The sequence below is a fragment of the Mus musculus genome, chromosome X, assembly GCF_000001635.26.
Source record: "Mus musculus strain C57BL/6J chromosome X, GRCm38.p6 C57BL/6J".
NCBI lineage: Eukaryota > Metazoa > Chordata > Mammalia > Rodentia > Muridae > Mus > Mus musculus.
Genome location: NC_000086.7, coordinates 135,578,503 through 135,598,867, shown reverse-complemented (window position 1 = coordinate 135,598,867; position 20,365 = coordinate 135,578,503). Strand labels below are relative to the sequence as shown.

Sequence of the window (20,365 nt, the reverse complement as noted above, 5' to 3'; positions counted from 1 at the left end):
GATCCAGGCTTGGTGGCACACCCCTTTTATCCAGGCCACACCTACTGCTAGAGACCTACATAAGGAAGTAGAAAGGAGGAAGACGCCCTCTTCTTCTCCTGCTTGCCTTGTGAGACTGAGCAACTGCTAGATCCTTGGACTTCCATTCACAGCTGCTGCTGACCACTGTTGAGGAGTTGGACTACAGACTGTAAGTTATCAACAAATTCCCTTACTATATAGAGACTACCTATAAGTTCTGTGACTCTAGAGAACCCTGACTAATACAGACAGTTACCTGTGGGCTCCTATGCCAGTCCACTTGGGACTTAGGAAAAAAAATCACTGCCTTGGACTGCCTGGCATTTAGACGGCCATGGAAACCACATGGAATGTAGGTAGACAGGCAAATGGGAAAGAGCTTGGCCGTAGCAGGGGGATTTTTCTGCCCCTCAGCATCTCTGCCATCTCTGTAAAAAGATATGTGACTCACCAGCCTGTGCTCCACTAAAGGGAGCAATGGAACTGACTCAGACTCATCCTGCGAAAGCATCGGGTCTCCCCATCACTTCAACCCTGCACAGCCCACACAAGGCTGCTACCGTGTAGGCAGTAGATCGTGTTTATGTAACTAGGGCTGCCTGACGGAAAAGCCTTCCACCCCAAAGCTCTCCGGGCTTCGGCTTTTCGAGCAATCCATACTTCCTGGTTGCTATCTCTTACCTAGGCGTCTGCCGTCTGTCTGCCTGAACAGACGTCATCGAATGCCTTCTGGCACTGTCCTTGCATCATCTTGGGAACGGTCTGCATTCTCAGTTAGGGGTTAAGTTTTACGATCTGCTCACCTAATCTCAGCTTAAGAATTTACTTCAGTGGCCTACAGAAAACCCTGAGTTTTGTGGGAACAGACAAACTGCTGCTGTGACCCGAAGCCTTCAGAAGGCTGTCGACCTAATGCAGAGCTCTCTGACTGCATCCTGCTTCTGTGTGATGGTCTCTGTTACTGCTTCCTCTCTTCTTCAGGAATAGGTCCCAGAACAGGGAATGTGGCTCAGTGGGTAAAAGATGGGGACCTGAGCTTGAATCACTAGAAGCCATGACAAAAGCCAGGCGTGGCTGTACACAGGCTTGAAATTCCAGCTCTGCTCCGGCCAGAGGTCAGATACGGAAGGATGTCTTGTTTTTTTTTGTTTGTTTGTTTTTTGTTTTTTGTTTTTTGTTTTTTTGTTTTTTTTTTCTGGATTTCATCTAGGCTTTAGTTTCAGTGAGTGACTCTAAATGGAGAATAAATTACAGAGTAATGGAGCAGGATATCTATTGACATTCTCTGACTCCTGAAGGTGTACAACATCTAACGAAATGTTGACTTAGACCTAGGTCCGTGGCTATAATTTCTTAAGTGCTATTTTCCTAGGTTTGATGGGCAAAACTGTGAAGGAGCTGATAGAGCCCCTCCCAGATATCAGGATAGTATGGAATCCTATGGCTGTACAACATAGGGATGTTGTCATCATGGAGAAAATAAAATTATGTGGCTGACCTAGACCTATGGTCTCTGTTGGTAACATGCATATCTTAAACTTTTTAAGTTCTATTTTTAATACTTAATCTTATTATGTGTTTGCTTTTTATTTTATTTCATTTTATTTTATTATTTTTTGAGACATGGTAACTTTGTGTAGCCTTGGCTGTCTTGGAACTAGCTTTGTTGACTAGGCTGGCTTGGAACTCACAGAGATCGGCCTGCTTCTGCCTTCTTAGTGCTAGGGCTAAAGGCATCTGCCACCATTGTCCGTCTTAGGTTTTTGTTGATGTTGTTGTTTAATTCGCAATGCTTTTGATGGAATCGGGGTTTGTTGCCCAACCTTGCCCCTGCCTCTGCCTTTGCAAGGCACAAACACTCTTCCCCAACTCCCCAACGTTATCAGTAGCCTTTGTTAGAAGATTAGGCGTTCCTGGATTTTGTACTTCAGTCCTTCTTGAGGCAAAAGTCTTGCCATCACGGGACTACCTCAGTTACTCAGTTACTGCTGTTCTTGCTGTCACATGCTAAGATGCATGTGGGTGCATGCGCAACGCCTCCCCTAATACCTCAGAAGCAAGCTAGGGATGCCTGAACCCCTCACAAAGCCTGCTCACTCGGTTCAGACAGTCACATGACTGCTCTCTTTCTCTCAACATCAAGAATCAAGCTAGGCCATTTCTGTGTTTGCTGTGAGCTCACAGAGTTTCCACCCACGGAAGGCGTTCAGGGTTGTTGTTCTCCCTAAGGACAAAGCTTGATCAGACTCTGGATTAGACTCCCTACTTTTCCAGGAAGCACTAAGGTACTGTAGGCTGACTGTCCTAGACCACTTTTCTGGTAGGAGGCCCACCAGCTGTTCTCTGGGATTTTTCTCAGGGCACGCGTCAGGGGTCTGGTGGGGTGGGGTGGGGTGGGGTAGGGTGGTGGCTTTAAAGTGTAACATGTAGCTGCTGCACAGTACAGGGAGTCCTAGGAGAGGGCTTTCTATAGAGGTGCAGGAGGACTTTCTGAGAGTGGCCAGACATTGAAAAGCCTGACCCAGAACAAGGGGTTTGGGAAGTCTTCATCTGATAGTGGACCCACCAGATGTGCAATAAGGGCAAATGGGTGGAGCTGGACAGGGGCATTAAGAATGAGCAGCAATCATGAGGATTTAAAGACTGGCATTCATCTCTGCAGGGCAAAACTCTTAAATGAGAGTAGGACCACCCTCCCCTTCCTTGTCGCCCTGCCTGTGGTCATCGGCCTGCTAGATTTTTCTGCCTGTTCAGCTGTGAGATCACGCACCTCCCTCCTCTGCCAGCCATCTGACCCATTTCTTATCCAGCCTGTTTCTTTCAAGGATATCAGAGACTTCCTATCAGCCAGTTCTCACAGAGTTAATTTCTGAATGCCTTCTTCAGGTCCCTGCAGCCTCTTGGTTTGCTGCTGTGCTCTGGCTTCATTTCTCCCCCAGCACTTCCTCTGGGATGAGCAGTTATCAGGAAGCAGTGAGTGGTCAAAAGAGGGAAAACAGGCAAAAGGGAGGGGATACTTTTGTAAACTTTGAGGTTTCAAGAAATTGGTCAACCTGGGGAACAAGTAGATGCTCTGAATTTCTTCCTTTGCAATCCTTCAGGTTTCAGGGGGGCAGTTGGCAGGAGGACATCCATCCTCTTACGTTCACGCTCTCCTGAGGTCAGCAACATACTGAGATTTCCTTCTTCTGTACTAAGTTTTGTTCCTTAGATTCCTTGCTACAGCCTCCCTTTTCCAGTGTCACAAAGAACATGCAAAAGACATGCAGATAAAATATTTATTTATTTATTTATTTATTTATTTATTTATTTATTTATTCACTCCAGATTTTATTCCCCCCCCCGACCCCATCTACCCTCTGACTATTCCACATCCCATACCTCCTCCCTGTGCCCCTGTCTCCAGCAGGATGTCCCTATCCCCACCCCTACCCAATCAGACTTCTAAACACCCTGGGGCCTCCAGTCTCTTGAGGTTAGGTGCATCTTCTCTGACTGAACCCAGACCCAGTAGTCCTCTACTGTATGTGTGTTGGGGGCCTCATATCAGCTGGTGGATGCTGTCTGTTTGGTGGTCCAGTGTTTGAGAGATCTTGGGGATACAGGTTAATTGAGACTGCTGGTCTTCCTACAGGGTCACCTTCCTCCCTAGCTTCTTCTTTTAGCCTTCCATAATTCAACAACAGGGGTCAGCTGCTTCTGTCCAATGGTTGGGTACAAATAACTGTATCTGACTCTTTCTGCTGCTTGTTGGGTCTTTTAGAGGGCAGTCACGATAGGTCCCTTTTTGTGAGTGCTCCATAGCCTCAGTAATAGTGTCAGGCCTTGGGACCTACCCTTGAGCTGGATCCTACTTTGGGTTTGTCGCTGGACCTTCTTTTCTTCAGGCTCCCCTCCATTTCCATCCCTGTAATTCTTTCACTCAGGAACAATTACGGGTCAGAGTTGTTTCTGTGGGATGGCAACCTCATCCCTCATTTGATGCCCTGTCGTCCTGCTGGAGTTGGGCTCTATAAGTTCCCTCTCCCTACTGTCCAGAATTTCATCAAAGGTCCCTCCCTTTGATTCCTGAAAGTCTTTCACCTCCCAGGTCTCTGGTACATTCTGGAGGGTCCCCCCAACCTCCTCCCTCCTGATGTTGCCTGTTTCCATTCTTTCTGCTGGCCCTCAGGGCTTCAGTCCTTTTCCCTCACCCACTACCATATCAGGTTTCCCTTTCCCCTCAAATCCTCATCCACTTTCCCTCCCAGGTCCCTTCCTCCCTCCCCCCTTGTGATTGCTTTCTCCTCCCTCTCAAGTGGGACTGAGGCATCCTCACTTGGGCCCTTCAGCCTGTTGACCTTTTTGAGTACTGTGGATAGTATCTTGGGTGTTCTGTACTTTATTTTTTGGGCTAATATCAGTGAGTGCATACTATGTGTGTTCTTTTGTGCTAGGTTACCTCACTCGGGATGATATTTTCTAGTTCCATCCATTTGTCTGCAAAACTCAGGATGTCTTTATTCTTAATAGATGAATAGTACTCCATTGTGTAAATCAACCACTTTTTCTGTATCAATTCTTCTGTTGTGGGACTCTTTTTATTCATTGATTGATTTTTCTTATTCACTTTACATCCCAATTGCAGTCCCCTCACTCCTCTTCTCCCAGTCCCACCCTCTCAAAACACTCCTTCTCCCATTACCCACTTCCCTTCCCCACTAAGAAGGGGAAGTCCCCCTTGGGTACCACAACTGGCTTGGGACATCCAGTAGCATCAGGAGTAAGTACATCCTCTCCCACTGATGCCTTTGGTCCATCCTGTGGGTGATAGTGAATGAGTAAAGCTGATCAAGGAGCAACATGGTGCTTTCCTTCCTGGGGTTGAGAAACATACTTTCCAGGAGACTAAAGTGATACCTTGTATGACAGAATTTAAGTAATCGATTTTCCTGCTAATTCTCTATTCCTAAGCTTCATCGGAAGACTACAAAGGCCAAAAGACAAGAAAGATGTGCTCTAATGAAAGGAAGCAGGGGTCCTTCAGATACACAGGTAAACACACCTCCATGCTGCTGTGTTCGTGCTTACATACTATGCTCACAGCAACATGTAGCTCTCGGGTCTCTCCCATTCCCTGGCAGTGGATTCCTTTTTAAGGAGCCCCTGGTGTATTAATGTTCTATGAACATATTTTGAGACGGTATGAATCTATTCTTCTACCCATTTAATTCATGTCTGGTGTTTCGTTTACTAAGGACAGTGGACAAGCCAGGGAAGAAGACAACCAGTACATTAAGTGTCTAGAATTCAGCTACAGTGACAACAGTAGTCTCTGCAAATAGAAAAACAAATGAATTCCTGGCAACTGACAACAGGCTTTGAGACTAACCCCTCTGTGTGATCCTTGATAGTGAAATAGGAGCTATCTTTAAAGTTAGAAAGGAGACAAGGGTGACTCATAGGAAGCTGGCTGCTTAAAATAGTATTTACCCTACTGTGCTAAGCTTAGTGTTCTTCATAAGGGTATATCATATGCATCTCCAGTCATACATGCATACATGCACCTTAGGGTTCAGGAGTCCTCCAGCTTACCCAAGACAGCTCTCTTCACTTGGTCCAAGATACCCAGTTCTCACATCCAGGTGTGACGAGCACAAAGCCTCATCTTCCTCTGCTGCAGGAAGTATGTCCAGGAAATGAGACCATTTACGACCAGTGGAGAAAGTGTTCAGTTAGTACAAGAGTGCTTGATGAGAGTGAGAAGTGAGGTAGAATAATCAGTGGAATATAAACCTCGAATTCTATCATTTTGGGGAATGAAACTTTCTGGAAGAATCACCCAGCATCACTGAGCTGAATATTCATGATCCAAAAGTGATCCCTGGGTGAAAAAATAAAAGGAATAAAGAAGGAAGAACATAACTGTTCCGAAGTATGGTGTAGGATAAAATTTATGGTAGATAAAAGGGAGAGTGTAGCCAGGGCAGAGACATGTGGGAGAGTCCAGATGAGACATTATCTTGAGCCATATGAGCAGAGGAGAGATGGGGTAGTGCAGAGCCAGATCAAGAGTCCAGGAAAGTAAAGTGTAAATCAAAAGAGGGCAGATAACCAAAGTGACTGACTTATATAAGGAATGGCAACTAGGAATAGAGAAACCCAGAGCCTGGGCTGGAGAAGTTCAGGGTAGGGGGCTGGCTATGCTAACCAGGAGGGCCCTGTATCAGGTAGGGAGTGAGGAATGCTGGGAGAACCTGGTAGCCAGTGCCCGATTTGATATGTTAAATAGGCATTTCAACTCTGTCTCAGGTTGGAGACCTAACACTGGATGCAATTCTCATGGGACTTCCATTAGGAGGTGAAAAGTCTTCATTGTGCCCTATACAGTTGTTGCTGTAGCTCAAATGTTGGTCCGCCTATCTCTGTATTCTCACCCTACTGTAGCAGAGATGCTTTGTCATCAGCAGCCTGGCCAGTACTGTAGACAGAATTCAGAATTCAGAACAGGTAGGAGCTGAGGAACATTCATGGTATCCTGAAAGAGGTTCACTGTTCCTTTGGTGTTGTAGGAACAACTAATGCCTGGCAAAGCCCCATGGGTAAGTAGACTAGCTGATTTATCAAATATTTTAAAATTTCCATTCGTTTTTTATTGACACATACCCGTGTGACTGCCTGCCTGCCTACCTGTCTCTGTGTGTGCCACATGCTTGAACGTGTCATCAGAGGCCAAAAGAGGGTGTCAGAATCCCTGAAGCAGCACTTTACTGATGTGGGTGCTGGGAACCAGGCCCAGGTCCTCCACACACACACACACAAAAAAAAAATCAAGTCTCCTAACAACTGGAGTGTCCCTCTGGCACCTAACTGCTTTTTAATAATATACTCTTGCTATCTATTACTTTTGACTCTGGTAGCATCAAGAGTAGCCAGGTATAGGGTACCAGGGCATTCAATAAGTGGATGGGCACCAATATGTACTTTGTCCTCATTGTCCCTTTCCTTAGAGTCCCTCTGCAGCTGTTTGTTTTATGTGCTCTGTATTCTGTGAGTTACCATAGAGGGCCTTGAAGAAGTTGGGATCTGAAACTATGGTCATTAGGCAGCTCAGATTTGCCCATTCCATGGTAGAAGTGTTTTGGAAGTAGTCTTGGATTCCATACAATGGTTTAGAATTGTCCTACTCCATATGTGGACACCATGCATCCAGCACTTCTGGACTTCTATTGGGTTTCTCACTGTATGCCATTTCCTTCAGTCCACCACAGTTCTCAAGTCTTTCTGGAGTCACAGGTGAGATGTGTAGTTTCAGGCTCCCAGGAATAGAAGATGCTGAATTTTTTCTTTACTGTGCCATCTCCTGTCTCTGCCCCATCTCCAACTTTAAAATTGTATGCTTTCTTTTGCTTTTTGAACTTTCAGGAAAATGATTTGGTTTGCTAACATTTACCTAATGCCACCTATCACGTTGTCTTTCATTGCTATATTTTGTTTTGTTTTTGTTTGGTTGGATAGCATAGACTCACAGATCTTTAATCTGGGCTGCAACCCAGTTGCAGGACTTTGAGCAGTGAGATAGGCAATATTTGATATTTGCTTTACAAAAACGCAAACACTCTTCCTGCTGTGTGGAAGACAGTGTCTGAGTGAGCCTGGAAATTAAAAAGCAAAGGTAGTCCTGGAGTAACCCAGGAGACCTGGCCAGGGCAAAGGTGAGTTAGGCTGTGGTGTGATTTTGAATGCAGAGCCAGGAGACTTTCCTTAGCAGTTACCTGTGAAACAAAGACAGAAAGCCCATTGAACTGAAGGCCTATCCCAGAGAGTCTCTTCACCCTTAGATTCATTTCCAGTACCAGTGCTGGCACAGGGAAAGCATTGCAGTGTGTGACCAAAAGCTCCTGAGAGTGGGTCACATGATGAAAACCCTGGAGTCTCCAGTGATGTTCATCTGGGCTGTAGTCATCATCAGTTTGTGATGAGTCGACTCCAAGTGAGATAAATTTTATCCATACACATGCCTTGAGGCAAAGTGGAATAATGGCAGAACACAATCTACAACTTACAAACCAAGAGAATCTATCACACTGAGGTGCGTGAGAAGGCTGGTCTCTTCCTAGCATTCATATCCACCCCAAGGGCAAATATACCAACATTATCTGCTGCTGGCACCTGGTGATGGATAGTACAAAATGCCTTTGTTGAGGGTAGCCAAGGGGGACAAACAGGAGGCTGTTGTTATTTCAAAAGAGACTAAGACAGCTAACAAACACAAAACAGAAAGCATTTCAAGCAACTCACTACCAAATCAGATGTACAGCAGGAAAGCTTGGTGGGAGGGCTTGGATTGGAGACAGGGGTGGGGTAGGGAAACAACTCCAAGATGTGAATATGTACAGGCATGTACAACAAAAAGTTCACCAACACAACTAGGGCTGCATTGCCCATCAAACTGCTCCACAAACTTGAAGATTCTCTGTGCTCGCAATGCTTCCTGTACTGCGTGATCTACATGGCATAAACAGAATGCCTCACCAAAGAACAGGCATACACTGGCTTAGCTTTCAGTTGCCTGGAAGAATTTGTGAACATAGAGAATTTCAAGCTTGTGGAGCAGACCTCAGCACGTAGCAAGTGTGCAATCCCAAATAGTAATTTCTGTGACTGTAATGAACTCAGACCAGGGATCACTACAGCCAAATCACAGTACAACTAGAAACTGTTTTGACACTTGCCATTCCAGTTTTTGTTTCAGACCTTTTTAACACAAGTGTGGGTGTTAGGAAGGTTAGTCCTCTGTACTTGAAAGTATTGTAGGCCGGACAGAGAAGACATGTGATCTGAATAGCTCAAATGTGAGCGTTGTGGATGGTATAATTAGGTAATTTGGTGACAGATTAGTGGGCTACTGCCTTAGTCTCCACTGTCAGTAAAGTGTGGATATCAGCAACAAGGAATTTTACAGCTTGCTAACTGTAGCAGTCAGTTCAATGAATTATTGGATGTTGCAGTGAGGTGGGGAGGGTAGGACTCCAAGCCATCGTGTGGCTGCTAAATTACAGAATCCCAGGATAAGGCCAGGTTGGGTCAGCCTTCTCATGCAAGCTTTGTGTCTACACCATGGGCAGAATATATCAGAAATCCCCCTCTACTATGTTTAAAAGGGCCAAAATGGCCCCTTCTTCTTATATGCTGTGTTCTACCACTGTACCAGGAATTTGCCCACTGGGTTTTCACGATTGGTCCATTAGGGGGAAAACTGTCACTTTAATTACCCTCCCATGGTGTTCCTCCCCCCGCCCCATTGTATGTAGTAGATGGATCACTGATATGTCTTCCAAACTTGCATTGTTTACAATTTCATAATATTATGATGGTAAAATCTGTGCTCTTCTAGGAAGAAAGAAAGACAGGGTTTCTTCCCTGAGCTATGCTGGCAAGAGGACCGATCATTATGAGCATACTGGGCACACGATTCTGCCTTTCAAAGCCCAGAGTGATGGTGGAAATCTGGAGATGAGAGCTGTTCTCTGGAACCCGTCAGTAAGACAGTAAGTTACCAGGCAGCTTGGTTACTATAGTTGGTGATAGTCACTGGGACTGGGCAATTCCTTCACTTCCTCTTTCCTCATGGTATCCTCTCACTGGGAAACTGGAGATCTGTTGCTCTATAGATGTGGAATAGAGGCTGATAGATTATAATTGTAGCTGTGTCACCAGTGATGGAAGGATGGGTGCATACACGAATTGCTTAGCATTTACTGGCACTCCCTATTCCTCTCATAGCACACCTTATGTTGGGCAACATAGGAGTAGGGAGGAAGAGCATATGGAAGACCAAATCCATGTCACGGCGCAGAGAGATGACAAACCTGAACAGAGAGAAGCAGGGCAGTTCACAGAAGACGGAGAACTGGGGAGCTGGTTCAAGGTCACGGTGAGTGTCTTGGTGATATGTGCATTAGATTTTTCTGAAATCCAAGAGAAGGAAATCACAGCAAGCAAGACAAGTCAATTACCTGGAGGGAGAAGAGTTACTGTGTGAAGAGTGTTTGAATTTAGAACTCTGTTTGGCACAAAACAAGGAACCCTGTCAGAGGTCCTGTGGAAGGTCTTTGTAGAAGGTCAGGAAAGAACAGAGTATGTCTGCTCTCCTCCAAGACTCCATGGTGTATCTCTTCTCTCTTGTCCCTTATTTGTAAATTTAGGTTCCATGTGGGAGGAAGTATGACAAGACACAGCTAATGAATTCAATCCACAGCCTTTGCAGCGTGCCCTTCACACCTGTGGATGTAAGAGCTGGGGTGGCTTGGAGGATTGACTGGGAGGCCAGGCTCTGTAGGGATCAGTGGCTTCTGACACTTTCGCATCTGCTCTTTCCTCTGTGTAGTTCCATTGTGACAAACACCGGATCCAGTTCTTTGTCCCAGACTTTCGCATTGCCTCTGCATTGAAGGATATCAGCTATAAGATACATAATGAGTACTTTCAGAAGGTCTGTGCTGGAGGCAATCTCTGTACCTAGCCCTGACACACGCCATGGAACGGGAGAATTATCTTTGGGATTGGAGTTCCTAATGTTCACTATATCTCTCCTCCCCATAGATTCCTATTTTTGTCAATCCCTCGGTTGCACCCTACTCTGTGCAGAATAGATTCACAAAAGAAGAAATGGAACAGCTGAAGGTAAAGCAGTCTGAAGACCCTGTGTGTGTATTCACATCCCAGATCCAGGTCTCCCCTTCTGCGCCCCCCACCCCAAGTCCATGATGTTCCCATCACCACAACCCATGACACCACATAGCCACCCTTTCCATCTGTGTCTCTGCAGCTGGCCATGAGGAAAAGATATGATGTTTCCCAGCATGCTCTCTGCCTCAAAAAGCTCCGCTTTGATCCAGGTATGGCTGACAGGGATATTTGTGGATCACAGATCCACCTAGGAAGAAGATATACATGTGGTAGTCTGGAAAGAGGACTGTGCTGGTTCTGGTTTCAGACAAGCTCCTCTCTACATTCTGATTCCTTTTTCTCCTCTTCCTGAAGACTTGATGAAAAACAACATCCACATGATCCTAAATCACAGAAGCTGCATGGCTGCCACCCTTCAGATCATCCAAGAGAATTTTCCTAAGGTATTGGTTGATGTTTGTGTGGAATGACGGAAAGGAAGGGGTGAAGTGCAAGTATGTCTCCAAGGCTCTCAACAGTAAAGATCACTCTTAACTCTTGCTCCCCAAAGCTGTTATCCTTGAACTTGAGCAGCAACAAACTGTTCCAATTAGATAGCCTGATTGATGTGGTAAAGAAGGCACCGCAACTCAAGATCTTGAACCTCTCCAAAAACATGGTGAGAAGAAGAGATTGGGGTTCAGGATAGGTAGTAGTGTAGACTATGGTACTTGACAGCATTAGACAGGCGAAGCAAACCGTGAGAGGGAGCTGGGAGGTATGGGTTCTGAACTTCTAATGGCTGTCTTGGCCTGGAACACCTTTACCAGTTCGCTCCCATTTTCCTCAGCTAAGAACAGTGTGGGAGTTGGAGAAGATGAAAGGGCTGAAGCTGGAGCAGCTGTGGCTAGAAGGGAACCCATTGTGCAGCACCTTCCCAGACCGATCTTCCTATATAAGGTACATACCTGCTGTGTAAGGTACATCTCTTTCCCCTCATGGATACCATAGCCCCCAGGTGGCCTGAGAGACTCTCTGTGGGAAGAGGCAGCCCTGGTCTTCTGGGAGGACCACAGGGCCTGATGTCTTCCCTGTCTCTGTACTCCTAGCTTTGCTCACAGGCTTTTTTGCGACTATCCTCTGCACCCCCTCACTTAGCATGGGTTGTGTTGTGTTTCACTTGTGTGAGTTTTCAGCCTCCTCCAGAAAGCCCTCCTGAGCATCTCAACAGCACCAGGCCTCCTTCCCAATCCTGAGAGGAGCCTTCCTTCTGATCTTGTTCCTGAATGGTCCCCTCATCTGTCCCAGGATGCCCTAGAGGTTGTCCTGCTCCAGCTGAGGGCTGAGGTCCTGGGTGATGCTGATATGGACATCACTTCCTCTAGACTACTGGTGGGATCTCTGTCTTCCTTTGGATTGGGGATCCTCTGCTCTCTATATTTGGGATCCAAAAGTGGGCCATGACTGAGGAGCTGAAGGCTTGCTTCCTGGAGCAGGAAGGGAAGGGAGAGGGCAGAAGAGGTTGAGGAGAAAGAAGCCCCTGGCTTCCTAGAAACCTCCATTCCTCCTCCTGTCCCTCCCTCCTTATGGGCCAACCTTCCTTGATCATCATCCTACCTAGCATATAAGAGGAGCCTTGGGTAGTCTGAAACAAGCAACTTGATTCCTAGGAGAAGCCCACAGCCCAGCCATAGCATGCTGAGTTGAGGACTCATCTATCACTTCTTCAGCTTCTGGGAAATGGCTCTTGCCTCCAGGGAAGCTCTCAGTCCCCAGATCACTCAGAGAGCAGTATGGGTCTTCATGCCAGCCTCAGTAGCTTGCATGTTTTCATTGCTGCTTTGGGTCCCTGGGCTAGCCAGGCACATGTAAAGGAAGGCATAGCAGCAGGTGAATCCCTTTCTCCCCTGCTATCTCAACCCACTACACCAGCCAGCACCTTCTCATTCCCACTGCCTCCTCTGTGCCCTTTCTTCTTCTCTCCTGTCTCTCACAGACCTCCCTTACCCCTCACTCCCTTTCTGTCACCATCTACCACCCCACTGACATCTCCTTTCTCCATCCTGATTCTTGACTCTCCCCCCCCACCTTCATCTCTCAGCATCTCTAAGAATCCTACACACCTTGCAAAGTGGCAGGGCCTTCTGTGGAGAGTGAGAAAGAGGCGGGAGGCAGGGGGTGGAGGAAGCCCTGGAGACTGGGTTCTCAATGAGAGTTTCTAATGGCCCTGGAGAGGGGGCCAGTGTGATGTAGGTAGAAGCTGCCCAGGGGTCTGTTGGTCGGGAATGGGCTGGAAGACAACTGGAGGGAAAACCAATGGTGGGGTAGGAGCAGGGAAGCAATGCTATACAAATCTGAACTGTCAATCATTTCTGTGGTTTTTTTTTTTAACAGAGCAGTCCTGGAATGTTTTCCGGAGTTGTCATACCTGGTATGTTCCTGCCTTCATCATTGTCTTGTCTTCCTCACATGATAGAGCTGCACACTTAATCCCAGCCCCATTTGTATCTTGCCTATATAATCTATGCCTGAGGCAGCTGGTCATTTTCAATGGCATAGATTCTAAAGAAAAACAATACTTGGATGTTGTCCCAGAAACGAACCACAGGACCCACATAGACCGCCCCCAACCACACACATAAATACTCCTACAAACCACATGTGAAAGATGCTTGCAGTACCCCATAATTCAGACAGCCACTATAATCTCACAGCCCAGGGAGTTTCCTAGCCACTTTACACATGGTCTGTGACTCAAGGTTACCGCCTTGGGTCTCTTCATCTCCATGGATATCCAGGGGTACCTCCCTGGCATGCATTGCAGACTCCTCTTCCTCTTCTCCTCAGGATGGCAGGAAGTTATTACTTCCAACTGTAATGAACACTCAAGAACGCAAGTTAATGAAGCCCTGCAAGGTGGGGAAGAAAGACCAAGAGAGATTTATGCTATTGCCTGTGTAGCTTAGTAGATGCATTGTCTAAAATGACTTTGTGTTCTAGGACATCTTTATGGGTTCAGAGGTGATAAAGAATCAAGTACACAGATTCCTGCGAGAGTAAGTGTGCATGGGACCTTGAGGAAGGGAAGGGGTTGGGCCACCTTAGCATGGATCTACTCAGAGGCCTTTTTAGGTCACATCTGTTGTCCAAACCACTGAAATAGCTTCTTCTACCCATGTCTATACTCCACAGGTATTACTTGATGTACGACTCTGAAGAGCGACAGGGTCTCCTGAACATTTACCATGACCAGGCCTGCTTCTCCCTGACCATTCCCTTCAACCCCAATGATCCAGATCTGTGAGTATCACACTTGATGCTCTGTTCCAGAGCACTGTGAATCCAGTCCCCTCTCCCAGTACCAAGTAGACACAAGTGACCCCCAGGAAGTATCTGCACTGGCTGGACCCCTCCCTTAAGCTCTTTTCTTCTAGGAATAGCATGTATGTCTACTTCAAGGATGAAAATGATATGAAGAATTTCAAGGAGTTCCGTAAGTGTGTGCTGACAAAGACCTGGTAGAGTCCATGAACTTGGGGTGTGAAGGAGGTAATCACAGAGCATAATAGACTTTGTGTTTTCACTACTGTGTAGACATTCAGAGGCAGCTACTGAAGTACACAAAACAAGATATTGTGGAGTGTCTGAGGGGATTTCCCCAAACTCTACATGCCTTCAGCTCTTTCCAAGTGAACATCTGTTTTCAGATGGTAAGCAATAGCTTCTGCCTTGAGACATTTTCCTACATGGTTAGAAAGTTATACAGCACCCTAAGCCTGTCTGTGCCTTCTTCCCTATTAGGAAACGATGCTCTGCTTCTCTGTTTGTGGGTTGTTCAAGGAAGGTGAGTGCTTGTAGAATCCTCTCTCCAGATTCCTTTTTGCTTCCTGACCTGGATGTGCATCTCTGAGAAATCCCCCAGCACCCCTCCTTGTGTGCCTTCCTGGGTGATCTCCTGCCCGATGACCATCCTGGTCTGACCGAGGTCTGTGCTTGTCTGCTGCACAGCTCCTGGGTGAGGGAGAGCACATGGGCTGCAGGGTTTGTTGGCTCTCAGTCCAGATCCTTACTCTGTGACTTTGGGCCAGTTGCTTAGCCTCTGCATTTCCCCATTTGCAAATGGTGCCAATTGCCCTCCACCCCAGACAGATGGGAATCAGAGCCCAAGTGAACATTGGAAGTTATTTTTCACAGGGTCCAGAATGTGGCAGGAGACCCATCAATATGAGTGGATTATTCCCCTTGTTGCCTGTCCCCCCTTCCCCCCACAGCCCCCTTACTCCAAGCCAATAGCTGAGTGGTCCTGGGCCCTTTCAGCATAAGGCCCTGACTGAGGAATGTTTTGTGAGGGTGCAAAACATGTGTGTAACTATAGTAAGGATTTTTTTTTTTTGGTCCACAAAATAGAGGGCACCCCCAAGGAATGTGTTCGTGCCTTTATGAGGATCTTCATTGCTCTCCTTGGCAGTTCAAAGTAAGTGCAGTACTGTGGGTGGAAATCCCAAAGAGGTGGATCCAAGGAACAATGTAGCCTAGCAGTTAAGATTAGAGGCTCCAGGGTTGAAATCCCAGTTTTCTTCCTAAGTGGAACAGTCACTGTCACCTTGACCCAATTAACTGATCTCTTCAGGAGACTGAATTTTTTCCTCTAAACATGGAAATGAGGTTAACCAGGTTGTTTTTCTCTTGTGTAGGAGAAATGTTTGGGGATTAATCTCCAAATCCAATGAAGGTGGGAGACAATGCTTCCCTAGGAGGAGGTAGGGGTGGTGTTCTCTGGGTACCAGCAAAGCATTTCACTAGGCAGACTAAGCAGGCGCATAGGAGGAATCCAGTTGCTAACTCTCACTGGCTAAAGAGGATCTTGTCTGGGGCTATGTGGGTGGAGTGTCCACCCATCCAGTTGTCTCAGGGACTGATTTTCCTCCAGCATGTATATTGTGAATGACCAGCTTTTTGTGAGGAATCCAAGCTCTGAAGAGATCAATAGTGCCTTTGTCATACCCTCGCCCACATCATACTCCAACTTCAAGCTTGTCCTTTCTCAAGAGCAGCAAAGAATGGTGCAGGCTTTCTCCACCCAGTCGGGGATGAAACTTGAATGGTCTCAGAAGTAAGTTTGTGCTATAAATGTGGACAGGATGGGAGTGGGGCTGGGATTAGAAAAGAATAATAGAATCTCATACAACATGTAAAAACCAAACTATATTTTACATCTGCCCTTTAAAAATGGGGGTGGGGGGAAGCACACTGAAAAATATCATCATTTTATAATAGTGTAGGAAAAGAATTTTTTTAAAAATAGTCCATATCTCAAATGGCATTACATTCCACTTGGAAAATCCAAAGGAATTCATTACATTAACCCCCTAAAACTAATAAGCAAGTTCAGCATGTTTTCAGGATGTAAGATTAATGTACAGAAATCAGTTACGCTTCTATATACTTGGAGTAAATACACCAAGAGTGAATTGAGAAAAGCAGGACCATTTACAACAACATCCAAATGAGGAAAACACTTCAGCATAAATGAAACAAAAGAGAGCAGGGAATTGTAGCTGTGTGTAAAATTGCTTTGCTGCACATGGGTCTGGACCACACCCCTATGACCTCCACACATGCACCATTGTGCTCACACATCTGCACTCACTGAGACAGGTGGCTATGTGTGCTCAGCACCCCCACATCTATCCCCCTGCAGCATACGTAGAGCTCAGACTCTCATGTCTGAAAAATGTCTTAAAAAAAGGAAGATGACCCAAATAATGGGAAAGGATTTTTTTCCATGTTCACAGGTATGACAATGCAAATACTGTCCAGAGAAATCTTCACTGTCCTTGAAATTTTACTCAAAGTGCCAAATGGTTTTTTTGCAAGAATTGAAAGAGAGAGTCTAAAGATTTGACTGAGCACTTACAGGCACTGGGTACTCTTTCTGAGGACCAGGCTTCAGTTCCCACCCCCAACACACTTTTTCACCGATGAATGTCATTCTAGTTGCAAGGGATCCAACACCCTTTTATAGCTTTGGTGGGTACTTGCAGGCTAGTGGTGAACAGATATGCACCCAGGCAAAGCACCCATCTATACATAAAATAACTTTAAATTTCAACAGCTTTCAATTGACCGGGTGATCCCAAACTTCATGTGAAAATGCATTAGGGCCTACACTGCCCCAAATGACATTAAATGTAAAGACCAAAGTTAAAGGGGCCTATGTGCTGCTGGCATCAGTGTCACAGGATTATTAAGCACTCAACAATATCATTATCACACTGATGATCAGTTGATTGATTACTTATTACCAAGTCTGTCCCACTATCATATTTCCACAGAAACTAATAGTATCTTTTGAGCATAGGGTACTGAGAGAGCTGGATACTCACTCCAAGAACAGGGACTTTTGACTCCCTACACATACCCTGTGTAAACACTGACCATGCATAGACTGAGGATCCAAAAATTAAGTGTTATCCCAAATACAATGCCCAAAGAACAAAACATAGATATAGATCTATATGGCCTTGAATCAGTCAGCCAAGTACCATCTGTGCTGCAAAACCCTCCAGCAGCTAAAGAAAAGCTGACACATTGGACTCCATCTCAAATCAGTGCATTGCAATTGTCAGGGAAGTGCAAAGACATGTGACAGAATGAAAGCAAGACATGCAGATCACATATCAGATAAGAACACAGGAAGAACACTTAGTAAACAACAGCAAAAAGGCAAACAACACAGCTGAGAGTGAGAAAAGGATTTGAACAGATATTGGTTCCTCTGAAGAAGATATGCAAGCACATAATTTTCTTCCTCTTCATTATTAGTCATTAGAGAAATGTAAATCAGAATGTCATGGTTCATCTTGAGTGCTACCTTCTTTGAATTAAGAGATGCTTAGATTACTAAATCACACACACTTACGCAGAAACAGAGAAAAAGAGACAACAAGACAAAGATAAAAATAGGGAGAGAGACAGCGAGGGAGAGAGTGAGATTGGGGGTTCTGGTAGGGGTGGGGTCTGTCATATCAGTCCTCAAAATGTTAAACATGGAGTTGCCACATGGCCTAATAATCCCACTATGAAATATAGGCTACAAAGAACAAAAACTTCTTTAGTCCAAATTTGTATATTTATAGCACTGTTATTTATATTTGGCAAACATCTCAACTGTTTTTCCAAGATGAATGAATAAATAAATAAGGTATACATCACAGTAGGATACTGTTCAGTCATAAAAGTGAATATGGACCCAACATGAGATCTGACATGTTGAAACTTAGAAGTAATTGGACTCAGTGGACGAATCCTAGTCACCTAGGGCCGTTTTATTTGTTTAAGATTGTTTATTAAAAATATTTAGGATGGGAAAATTAGTAGCAATTGAAAGCACAGTAGAAGTTGCCAGTCACTGGGTGACATGGGAGGGTAGGGACTGACCTCCAGCTAGTAGAGGGTTTTCTTTTGCAGCAACAGAGCAGTTTTGGAATTAGTTGGGGCTAGCAGAGATTCTTGTGAATCTACTAGAAAATGACTGAGACACATGCACTTGAAATAGTAAACATCCTGAGATCTGTCATACATCTTAATTTTAAAACCGTGGTAGAGAATTTTCTTTTTAATTTCCACTTTTTATTTTCTTAAGCTTCTTTTTATTTTATTTTTTTCTGACATTAGCTTATTTATTTTATTTTATTTTATTTTTTTCCATATTTAAGCATAGCACAATTTTGGAAAAACAGTTCTTCTGTTAATGATTCACTCAACCCTGTGAATACAACAATGCTTAAGACATGTTTACATTGAAGTTCTTTCCAAAGTCCATGTGGCTTCATGTCTAAGATAGGTTTTCTAGACTTAGAAACTATGTTAAGCTTCTTTTTAAAAAGAGGTACAGGATAGATATTCGTTGCTCATAGGAATGCCCTTATGTGTCTGCTTTAAATTCTCCTAATCTCTATCAGCACTTTCCCCACTATTATTATGGTGCTAAATCTCTCTCTCTCTCTCTCTCTCTCTCTCTCTCTCTCTCTCTCTCTCACACACACACACACACACACACACACACAAACACACACACACTCCAGAATAGTGAGTAGCATAGGTCATATGGTGGCACTTGCAGCCAGGGAATCTTTCCTACAGTAGTATTGGAAGTCAGCTGTCTGTCTTCCACCCCAGGTGCCTTGAAGATAACAAGTGGGACTATGCCAGAGCTGCTGAAGTCTTCACTATGCTTCAGGTGAGGTCTGGGAATCAAGTGGGTAACAGATAAGTTCTCTCTAAGCATTCAACAAGATAGAGTTTAGGTGACCAGGGGATGGAACTCAGGGCAGTGAGCGCCTCTGACATCCTAACTCTATTGTTCCAGACCAAGTGCAAGATCCCAAAGGAATTCTTCAAACAATGACATAAAAACACACGGCTGGATGTTATCTTCCTCTTGTTCACATTCTTGTTTCTCTGTTTCTTACTTATGACCCCTGCTGTTAGCCTGGCTAACCACAAAGCCAAAGTTATCATGTAAGCCAGGCAACATAGGCCATCCCCCCCCCCCCCCCCGCCAACTAGGTAACTTGCTCTGTGTATTTCTCTTGAGAAAAGCCAGTTTATTTTCATAATAAAAGTTACTTGGCACTTTGTTCCCTGGATTCTTCTTTGCCTGTAGTCGCCATGAGCCAGAAGGGACAGGAATGAAAGCGTCTACCTTGCACCTCTCTCCACACATCCACTTTCAACACATTCATTCTTGGGCATCCTGAAGCAGATTCACAGGGCTTGCTTCTATGGACACTGTGGTGATTTGAATGAGATTGTCTCCCATAGGCTCACTTGTTTGAATGCTTAATCATCAGGGAGTGGTATTACTCAGGAGGAAATTAGAAAGTGTGGCCTTTTTTGGAATAGATGTGGCCTTGGATGAAGTGTGTCACTGATGGTAAGCTTTGAGGTTTCAAGAACCCAAGCCAGGTCCAGTCTCTGTATTCCTGCTGCCCGTGGTTCTGGATGTAGAACTCTAGGCTACTTCTCCAGCAGTATGTCTGCCTGCATGCTGCCCTGGTCCCAGTATAATAGGAGAGGAGGTGCCTAGTCTTACTATACCGTGATATGGCATGGCTGATATCCTTGAGAAGCCTGCCCTTTTCTGAAGGGAAACAGAGGAGGAGTGGATGGGGGGAGGGGGAAGGTTGGGAGAGTGACTGGGAGGAGAAAAAGGAGGGAAAACAACTATTCTAGATGCGATACACACACACAAACACAGACAGATAGATAGGTGAAAGAAAATAGTGCTGCTTGACTTTCTGAATCTAAGTTGTTTAACATAACATCATTTCCATTGACTTTCCTGCCAATGTCATGATTTTATTGCTCATTATGTGTGAAAATTTTCCATTCTGTGTATATGCTACACCCTTTTTTACCGATTCCTTTGTTGATCGCCATCTAGGCTGGCTCAGTTTCTTGGCCATTTTGAATGGGGCAATGATGAATGTGGTTGTGCAAGTGTATCTGGAATCGTGCCTAAGAGTTCTTTGGATTTTATGCTCAGCTCTAAGAGTTTGGCGACATGGCCTCTCCATTTTTAGTTCTTGCAATTAGCATCCACATTGAATTCCATAGTAAGCATGTTACATTCCAACCACCACATCTGCCCTAGCACTTGTATGCATTTGTTTCCTTAATATTAGTCATT

General features: G+C 45.1%; 1 protein-coding gene across 4 annotated transcripts; it reads left to right on the top strand.

Moving 5' to 3' along the window:
• The first annotated feature begins 86 nt into the window (after nucleotides 1-86).
• Nxf7 (nuclear RNA export factor 7) lies at nucleotides 87-19,313 on the top strand. Of its 4 annotated transcripts, none has more exons than NM_130888.2 (23): nucleotides 91-190; nucleotides 4,975-5,055; nucleotides 6,573-6,602; nucleotides 9,398-9,551; nucleotides 9,787-9,937; nucleotides 10,209-10,292; nucleotides 10,391-10,495; nucleotides 10,606-10,686; nucleotides 10,832-10,901; nucleotides 11,047-11,135; nucleotides 11,243-11,350; nucleotides 11,522-11,631; nucleotides 13,066-13,102; nucleotides 13,519-13,587; nucleotides 13,672-13,727; nucleotides 13,864-13,971; nucleotides 14,106-14,164; nucleotides 14,266-14,381; nucleotides 14,473-14,515; nucleotides 15,079-15,145; nucleotides 15,602-15,784; nucleotides 18,853-18,913; nucleotides 19,043-19,313. In NM_130888.2, the coding sequence occupies exons 2-23, from the start codon at nucleotides 5,013-5,015 to the stop codon at nucleotides 19,079-19,081; spliced, it is 1,863 nt and encodes a 620-aa protein (NP_570958.1). In that variant the 5' UTR covers nucleotides 91-190; nucleotides 4,975-5,012; the 3' UTR covers nucleotides 19,082-19,313. The 4 variants fall into 4 exon arrangements, with proteins under 4 accessions (NP_001366606.1, NP_570958.1, XP_006528572.1 ...); XM_006528509.3 differs by lacking the exon at nucleotides 91-190 and adding an exon at nucleotides 1,987-2,306; NM_001379677.1 differs by lacking the exon at nucleotides 6,573-6,602 and having other exon boundaries at nucleotides 87-190.
• Nucleotides 19,314-20,365: the final 1,052 nt, after the last annotated feature.